The sequence below is a fragment of the Myotis lucifugus genome, unplaced genomic scaffold (assembly GCF_000147115.1).
Source record: "Myotis lucifugus unplaced genomic scaffold, Myoluc2.0 scaffold_478, whole genome shotgun sequence".
In the NCBI taxonomy this organism is placed as follows: domain Eukaryota; kingdom Metazoa; phylum Chordata; class Mammalia; order Chiroptera; family Vespertilionidae; genus Myotis; species Myotis lucifugus.
The window spans coordinates 350,732-358,773 of NW_005871526.1; the positions used below are offsets into that span (position 1 = coordinate 350,732).

Sequence of the window (8,042 nt, forward strand, 5' to 3'; positions counted from 1 at the left end):
GGGGCGCGGCCCGAGCCGAGCGCGACACGGTGGTCCCTGGGACCCGGCCGGGGGTCCCGGCCGTGCGGGTGGGGGGCGCCGGGGCGGCCCGAGGCGCAGCCACACGATGCGGCGGCGCTGGGCGGGCGCTGGCTCTGCGCCGTGGGCGGCTGGGACGGGGCGCGCCGTCTGGCCGCAGTGGCCGCCCTGGATGCGGAGCGCGGAGAGTGGGAGGCGTGGACGGCGGCCCCCGGCAGCTGCCCCCCTGCCGGCCTCAGCAGTCACACCTGCACCCGCCTCTCGGACCGAGAGCTGCGGGTGGCAGGCCGGGAGGGGGGGACGCGCACTCAGCGTCGCTATGGAAGCATCTACACGTTGAGGCTGGACCCCGGCGCCCGCACCTATTGGTATGGCCCCAGGCCCAAGTCCTGACCCTCCCCCTTCGTCCCGCTCGGCTAGACGGTGTCGCCAGCCGTCCATCCACACCCTCCCCTGGCAGCCTCCTCCCCAGGCCGCTAGGAGGACCGAGCTCTGCCAACATGACCCTCCCCCTCATCTGCCCCAGGCCCCCTCCGACCTTTGGCAAAGGGGGTGGGGAAAAGGCAGGACAGCTCTTAGTTTCCGGAAACCCCGACTCGCTGGCCGACCTGGTGCACATCCTCAGCTACAGGGAAGAAAGCTGCCGCTCGGCCTCCCGCTCGGGGCACTGCGCCGCCTTGCTCCCGACTCCTGGGCCCCGCCCCGGTCACCAGCTGCTGCTCTTTGGAGGCTGCGACTCAGCTGAGCCAGAAGTGGCCGGGCACTGGGGTTATGGGAAGATTCAGGTATCGCTCACACCCTGCTTAGGCCGGAAGGCAGTTAGAACTGCGGCGCTCACACCCCTCCAGACAGACAGCCCTTCTTTCTCCCCGAGGAGGAAGCGCCTGCCGCCCCGCGTTTGACGGAGCAGCTAGCAAAGCTCGTGAGCAGTGGGCAAGGGTCCCGGCAGGGGCCTCGGGGCCTCCGGCATCATTCATGCTCAGTGGTTGGGCCCTTTGCTGTGCTGTTTGGTGGAGAAACTCTGACCAGAGCTAGAGACACCATCTGCAATGACCTCTACGTCTACGATGCCCGTGAGAGCACATTTAAGGACTGGTGAGGGGGAAGGTGGGAAGACAGGAGAACCTAAAGAGCATAGAATGGGGTAGAGTGATGGAGGAGGGAGAAGGAAGAATGAGCTGACAACTTAAAGGAACACACAGAATATTAAATTTTGAAGAGGCCCAATAATCAAGTGAGGAGGAAAAAAAGAGCGAGCCTTTGGTCTAGCCCAGGGGTGGGCAAACTTTTTGACTCGAGGGCCACAATGGGTTCTTAAACTGGACCGGAGGGCCGGAACAAAAGCATGGATGGAGTGTTTGTGTGAACTAATATAAATTCAAAGTAAACATCATTACATAAAAGGGTACGGTCTTTTTTTTTTTTTTAGTTTTATTCATTTCAAACGGGCCGGATCCAGCCCGAGGGCCGTAGTTTGCCCACGGCTGGTCTAGCCCCTGGGTGACCAAGTGCTACCACCCCAATAACCGCTTCCTCTGCCTCCCCCCACAGGCAGGGCTCCTTCCCTGTGGTTCCACTTCCCCTGTGCAGACCGAGCGCTGAAACGCATGGGCCATCGGACCTGCCTTTGCAATGACCAGCTGTACCTGGTTGGGGGTTTTGGGGAGGACGGCAGGACAGCCAGTCCACAAGTGTGCACCCTGGACCTCTTTCTCTAAAGAACGGTGCCAAGACACACTGCCATGCCGCTGTTTTATTGTAAACTCAAAGCATTATCACCAGAGCTACCTGCCTCACGTCAAATGCTTATTAAATTTCCATCTAACAGTCAATATTTGTCTCTGAATCTTTTGGGGTGAGGGCAGTAAGTAGACACATCTGCCCTGGTCAGTGTGCTCAATGGTTAGAGTGTTGGCCCAGCACACAGAAGGGTCGATTCCCGATCTGGGACACATACTTGGGTTGCAGTTTCGGTCCCCGCCCCAGTTGGGTCAAGTCAGGGAGGCAACCAATCCATGTCTGTCTCTCCTCCTCCCCCGCCCCCCCTTTCCTTTCACTAAGAAAACCAATGGGAAAAAATACCTTTAGGTGAGAATTAACAAAAAACACAAAAGTAGAGACATCTTTGTATGCAAGGCAAAGGATAAAGCATGGGCCCTCCCCATACTGTGGGCCATTCACCTGACGGAACCAAGGCCACCACCACATGCTCTTCCTGCCCATGCAAACCCTCCCTCACGGTGGGAAGAAAGCTTCAGGCTAGAGAGAAGCATTCTGACTAAAACATTTAATTAACAAAAAATATTATAATAGCAGAGAAAGTAACAACAATAACGAGAAATTAGAGTGGGAGTCAGGTAGGAAAAAATGCAAAAGCCTTGATCCCTAGGAGACCAACACTCCGGCTGAGCTGGCCTTCGCCCCAGCTCCTTCTGAGTTTTCCTTGGCTGGCTTCTCGTCCTCGCCCATGAGCCGAATATTGTGCTTTTCCCGGAATTCATTTAGTTCTTTTCCCTTTGCCTGAAGCTGCTGTGTCAGTGTCTCAATGATCTTCTGAATCTAGAAAGCAAGGGACAGACGTTACATAAGGACTGCCATCCCCACCCTGGTGTGGGGTAGGGAAATGAAGAAGACACGACACCTCCAACCTCGCCTTTAACCAGGTAGGAAAGTAGAGCCAGACACTAAAATTACTCCTTCTCAAACACGAGGTTTCATAAACCTAGTGTACACAAGGATCCCATGGACTGCTTTTTCCCCCCTAATATATTACTATTGATTTCAGAGAGGAAGAGAGATAGAAACATCAATGATGAGAGGGAATCATTGATTGGCTGCCTCTTGCACGCCCCCCACTGGGGACCGAGCCCGCAACCCAGGCATGTGCCCTTGACCGGAATCGAACCCAAGACCCTTCAGTCCGCAGGCCGACGCTCTATCCACTGAGCCAAACCGGCCAGGACGACTGCTTATTTTTAAAATGCCACTTCATGGGCCCCAGCTCCAAAGGCTCTGAACCAGGACAGGGTCTAGGAAGCTGCATTTCAAATTAGTCCTCCAGGTGATTTGGACGCAGGTATCCATGGAAACACTGCTGTCACCACCTTTTTTCCCCAAATCAGCCAGGTCACAGAGCCCAGGGATAGAGGCGTACAGCCTCTTGTCTAGGAGTTGGACCTAGTGCAGCATAAAGAGCAGAGGCTAAGAGGCTACTCAGACTTCCTGCCGCCTATCCCCTAAATCCCTGCCCTCCTCTTCCCTATCCCTTGGTTGCCCAGAGCTCTCCTCAGAGACTCTAGCTCACCTGCTCCTTGTTGTTCTCCAAGGCAGGCAGCACCTCTTTGACAGTGCGCTCCACCAGCACCCCTCCAACCATGCGGAAGCACTTGCGGGTCTCATCTACCTCCTTCAGTGTATCAATCACTAGGCTGGGGCAGGACAACAGACAGGGTCTCAGAATGCAGGCCCTGCTACTGCAGCCCTCCCTACAGAAACGTGCACCCAACTCCCCAGCTGCCTCACCTGTGCTCATTCAACTCCATTTCCAGCTCGGCTGCCTTGGATGCTAGGCCCCGCTGTTCCTGCCGAAGGCGGTTGAAGCCAGCAATCACCTGAGGTGAGAGACATAGGAAGTGAGAGAGGAGGCAGTGAAAATGGCAGAGTCAAGACACAATATATTATCACAGGCTTTAAAGATGCAGTGGGGGACACCTACCTCGGAAAAGGAGAAGACACATGTTTGCCATTTCTAACTGAGGTCTGCCTAGAATTCCATCCACCCAACACTTACTGAGTGCCTCCGTGTGGCACCTGCTGGTCCACCTTGCAGTAACAGCTGGTGAGGAGTTGCAACTGTAATATAGGGTGGGGTGCAAAGCTACTGGATCACTTACAGAGGAGTGTAGACTTGCAGGTAAAGGGGAGTCAGGAAAGGCACTGTAATGGCTAGGTCCTGCCTGGGTCTGCCCAGCACCCCCCCATTGGGGAACCGCCTCTCCTTAACACAGTGGGTTCTTGGGGGGAGGGGAGAGCACTAGTCACAGGGTCTTGCTCCCTGACCACAGGGCAGTGACCTGTTCTGTGCTAGTTTCTCCACGGAATTAGATTCTGGGTAGAGATGAACAGGTACAGAAGTTAGTCAGAGCTAAGACACCCTGTTGTCCTTTGTGTGAACTAGTTATCTGACCTTACTTTTTGGTGTTCAATTTTGTGAACTACCCCACCGTTCTTCTAAAATAATCCTTAAAAGAAACAAACAAAAAAGCCTGGCCCCGGGGCTCAGTTGGTTGGAGTGTCATCCCGATGTGCCATGGTTGTGGGTTTGATCCCCAGTGGGGGCAAGTACGGGAGGCAACCGATGGATGTTTCTCCCCCCCCCCCCTAAAATCAATAAAAATATATCCTTGGGTGAGGATAAATATGTGAAATACACATTTCTTCCCTTTCCATCTACACACACAAAACCAGTAAGGAGGGGAAAGACCTCTCAAAGAATATACTCCAAAAAATTAAGAATAATTATCTCTTGCCCTGGCTGGTTTGGCTCAGTGGATAGAGTGTCGGCCTGCGGACTGAAGGGTCCCAGGTTCGATTCCAGCCAAGGGCACATGCCCGGGTTTCGAGCTCGATCCCCAGTAGGGACGTGAGGGAGGCAGCCAATCAATGATTCTCTCTTATCATTGATGTTTCTGTCTCTCTCTCCCTCTTCCTTCCTCTCTGAAATCAATAAAGAAAAAAAAAGAATAGTTATCTCTTGATAGCAAGATCATGGGTAATTTATTATTTTGTACTTTTTTCTGTGTTTTCTACATTTTCAATAGAATAATATATCCAGTGATTCCCTTACTATTTATATTAAAAAGTCCCAAATTGCCCTGCTCGGTGTGGCTCAGTGGTTGAGCATCAACCCATGGACCAAGAGGTCACAGTTCAGTTCCTGGTCAGGGCACAGGCCCGGGTTGTGGTCTTGACCCCCCAGTATCAGATGTGCAGGGGGCAGCTGATCAATGTTGCTCTCTCATCGGTGTTTCACTCTCTCACTCCCTCTCTCTTCCTGTCTCTAAAAGTAATAAAATATATATATATACATTTTTAAAGTCCCAAATAATTTGCCATGAAGAGATTCAACTTACTTTCAGGATATCTCCTAAATTATACTTGATGATTTAATTAAACTAACAGCCAGTGCATTTCCTGAAGATCTATGCTTTCCCTCTCTCTCCTTTTCCTACCCTATTTCCACTGCCCCCCTTTCAAGTCTATCCAGTCCTCAGGGTCAGCTCAAATAACTGATATGATCACGGTGTAAGTGAAGAAAGAAAAGTCTGATTCTCAAGGCCCTCAACTAAAAGCCCTGCTCTTCAAGTCACTGACTTTGGGTAAGTTAACTAACGCTTCTGAAACTCGACTGTCCTTACCCGTAAAAGAACAATACAGCTCACTGCAAATGGCAGTGAGTAACAGAAGTAAGTGCAGTGCCCAGCACAGTGTGCGACTGCTTCCATCTTGTTTGTAAGGGACATATGTGGCTCAAAGTTGCAGCCACGACAGATCTTATATTTTTCATCCAGTGTTCTCTCTGGAACACAAAGGCCAGAGAGTGCTAAGCAAGAACAGTCTAAAATTCAATTATCACAACCCCTCAGTTTCTTTCATGGGATTCTTTTTCTCCACCACTGTTTGCTTCTTTTTTCACTTTCTGTGCAAACCTTAGATGACTTTATGGCTTTGTCTACCAGCCATGAGCTCCTAATTCTCTAACCTATAGCTCCAACTCAGATTTCTTTCTGTAACTCAAGATTTATAAATCTAACCACCTGCTAAATGTCTCTACCTGGATGTCTCACAAGAAACTCAAACCTAAAATTCTAAAATAAATTTATTTTCTCCCATTAACTTGTCCATCTTCCTATTGTCCCAATGGCACCAGCATCCATCAAAGACAGAAACCTGAGAAACATCCTAGATTACTTTTATCCCTTTTTCTCCACATCCGAGTCTTGTAGTCCAGTCCAAAATTTAAGTCTATCGGCATCCCAAGCATGTCAGGCAGTCTCATGCCTTTTGTACTTTTTTTTAAAAATTTATTGGGGTGGCACTAGTCTACACGAAACATATAGGTTTCATGTGTGGATTACTGATTTACAAACCCTGTTTATAGGACCATGTGCCACCACCCAAAGTCACATCTTCTCCTGTCACCTCATATGAGGACCCCTTCTGCCCCCACCCCCTCCCTCTGGCAGCCCCCTCACTGCTGTTTGTGTTCATGAGGTTCAGTTTTACTGTATGTCCCACATATGAGTGAAATCATATGGTCCTTAGCTTTCTCTGACTCCTTTCACTTCGCATAATGTTCTCAAGGTCCACCATGTTGCTGTAAATGACGCTATTTCCTCCTTTCTTATGGCCATGTGTCTTTGTACTTTTAAATACACTGCTCACTCTACTTAGAAAACCCCCCACTTCCTTCTTTGCTTGACTAACTTCTCTCATCTTTTAGAACTGAGCTGAAGGATTATCTCTTCTAGAACACAAAATAACTAGCATTTATTAAGCACATGCTATATTCCGGTCACTGTGCAAAACACTTTGCATGAACTGTCTTGCCTAATAATCAAAATACAGTGATGAGGTAGGTACCATTATGCTTTTACAGGAGGGAAAGGACAAGAGTAGGAACTCACGGGTGGTCATAGATAGTGAACAGTATGAATATGATTCAAGCACAAGCATGCCCGACTCCAGTGCACTTCCTGTGGTCTTAGCACCTATTATCCCACAGCTTCCCCTTCCACCTGCTCCTGCCCCAATCCCATAACCTCATGCTTCTCTACCTGCCATAAGAAGAGCTGTGTAAATTTTTTTATTTTCTTTATTGATTAAGGTATTACACATGTGTCCTTACCCCCTTCTTGCCCCCACCCCTCACCCCGTCCATTGTAAATCTTATGGCTTGGTTTGTCTTTTCTCAAATGAGTCTGTGAGCTAACTTGACAAGGTCTGTTTTATTGATGTTTCCTGCCAACCAGCAGAGTGTCTGGCACATGGTAGACCCTCAAAAAGTATTAGGATCCTCTCTCTTCCATTTCCCCCCACGTCTGAAACGCCCTCCCTCCTCAAACCTATAGCACTGGACCCCCTCTGCCTCCCGCAGACGGGCACTCTGTGATGCCGAGGGACATTTAGAGAGTCCTCGTGCAGATTCCTTTGCCGGAGTGACTGTCCAACTAACAGTTGGTAAAGGAATCTGAAATTAGAAGAGCTATTGTTTAACTCTGTTTTCCTTTCTCTTATGTAGGTTTTTCCCATCTGTTAAACACTAGCCATGGTTAGCAACCATGTGCCCAAGCCACAAAGGGCTTTCTGATTCACTTATAAAATGTTTCCCCACGTTAGGCACTGGGGGAAATGCAAAGTCGGGTTAGGGGAGGGTTTCTGGTCTCTAAAGCAGTTCAGTCTAATAGTGGCCCCCGAATCAAAATCCTAGGAAACACGCGCGTGAGCAAGCGTGTGCGGTCCCGTGGCTCTGCAGCGACTGCCCTTGTCAACTTAGTTCCTGGGCAGCAGCCCGCCCCGCCGTCCGCCCGCCCACCACCCGGCGCCGCGAGCTCGGGGCCAGACCACGCCTGTCGGGGTGCGGGGAAGCGGGGGAGTGAGGCCCCGTCCCCGTCAGACCCGGGCCGGCCCGACTCCGCCGCTCGGAGCTCCCAGGGGCGTGGCTCTCCCCGCCCCGCCGCCCACTCGGCCCGCGGGCTCCGCGGCGGCTCCGGGGCCCTCCCTGCCCGGGCCGCGATGCGGCCTTGTTCGCGCCTTCTCTGGGCCGCGGGCTTCTACGCCCTCGGAATAATAAATAACCTGCGACAACGCCCTCTACCTCAAGCAGTTCCGTTGCTATAGCGAGGCGACGGTGCTCTCGGCATCTTCGCCGCCTGGGGAGTTCCGGGCGTAGTACGCCCTTGCATCATTCCGTCTGTGTCCCGCCCCTCGTCTAGGGCTTCGCCTCAGGCCCTCTCAGCGAGATC

General features: G+C 51.5%; 2 protein-coding genes across 3 annotated transcripts in view; one reads left to right on the top strand and one right to left on the bottom strand.

Moving 5' to 3' along the window:
- KLHDC9 (kelch domain containing 9) overlaps positions 1 to 1,850 on the top strand; it is a 9,765-nt gene extending 7,915 nt beyond the window's left edge. The window contains exons 3-6 of the mRNA XM_023744592.1: positions 94 to 386; positions 644 to 803; positions 893 to 1,091; positions 1,570 to 1,850. Coding sequence (XP_023600360.1) covers positions 94 to 386; positions 644 to 803; positions 893 to 1,091; positions 1,570 to 1,736 — 819 coding nt within the window. The 3' untranslated portion in view covers positions 1,737 to 1,850. The remainder of the gene's footprint in view (positions 1 to 93; positions 387 to 643; positions 804 to 892; positions 1,092 to 1,569) is intronic.
- A 440-nt stretch (positions 1,851 to 2,290) lies between these two features.
- On the bottom strand, positions 2,291 to 4,579 carry PFDN2 (prefoldin subunit 2). 2 transcript variants are annotated; one of them, XM_014445692.2, is made up of 4 exons: positions 3,809 to 4,579; positions 3,541 to 3,629; positions 3,323 to 3,446; positions 2,291 to 2,577 (listed from the first exon to the last, which is right to left on the bottom strand). In XM_014445692.2, the coding sequence occupies exons 2-4, from the start codon at positions 3,558 to 3,560 to the stop codon at positions 2,404 to 2,406; spliced, it is 318 nt and encodes a 105-aa protein (XP_014301178.1). In that variant the 5' UTR covers positions 3,561 to 3,629; positions 3,809 to 4,579; the 3' UTR covers positions 2,291 to 2,403. The 2 variants fall into 2 exon arrangements, with proteins under 2 accessions (XP_014301178.1, XP_006103321.1); XM_006103259.3 differs by having other exon boundaries at positions 3,734 to 4,578.
- Positions 4,580 to 8,042: the final 3,463 nt, after the last annotated feature.

What these genes read in the sequence shown, in the direction of transcription:
- PFDN2 (XM_014445692.2), bottom strand. Translation starts at nt 3,560, where the DNA reads ATGGAGTTGAATGAGCACAG. An exon ending in ATGGAGTTGAATGAGCACAG is followed by an intron (nt 3,447 to 3,540) that starts GTGAGGCAGCTG and finishes GTCCTGCCCCAG; the next exon opens with CCTAGTGATTGATACACTGA. An exon ending in TGGAGAACAACAAGGAGCAG is followed by an intron (nt 2,578 to 3,322) that starts GTGAGCTAGAGT and finishes CTTGCTTTCTAG; the next exon opens with ATTCAGAAGATCATTGAGAC.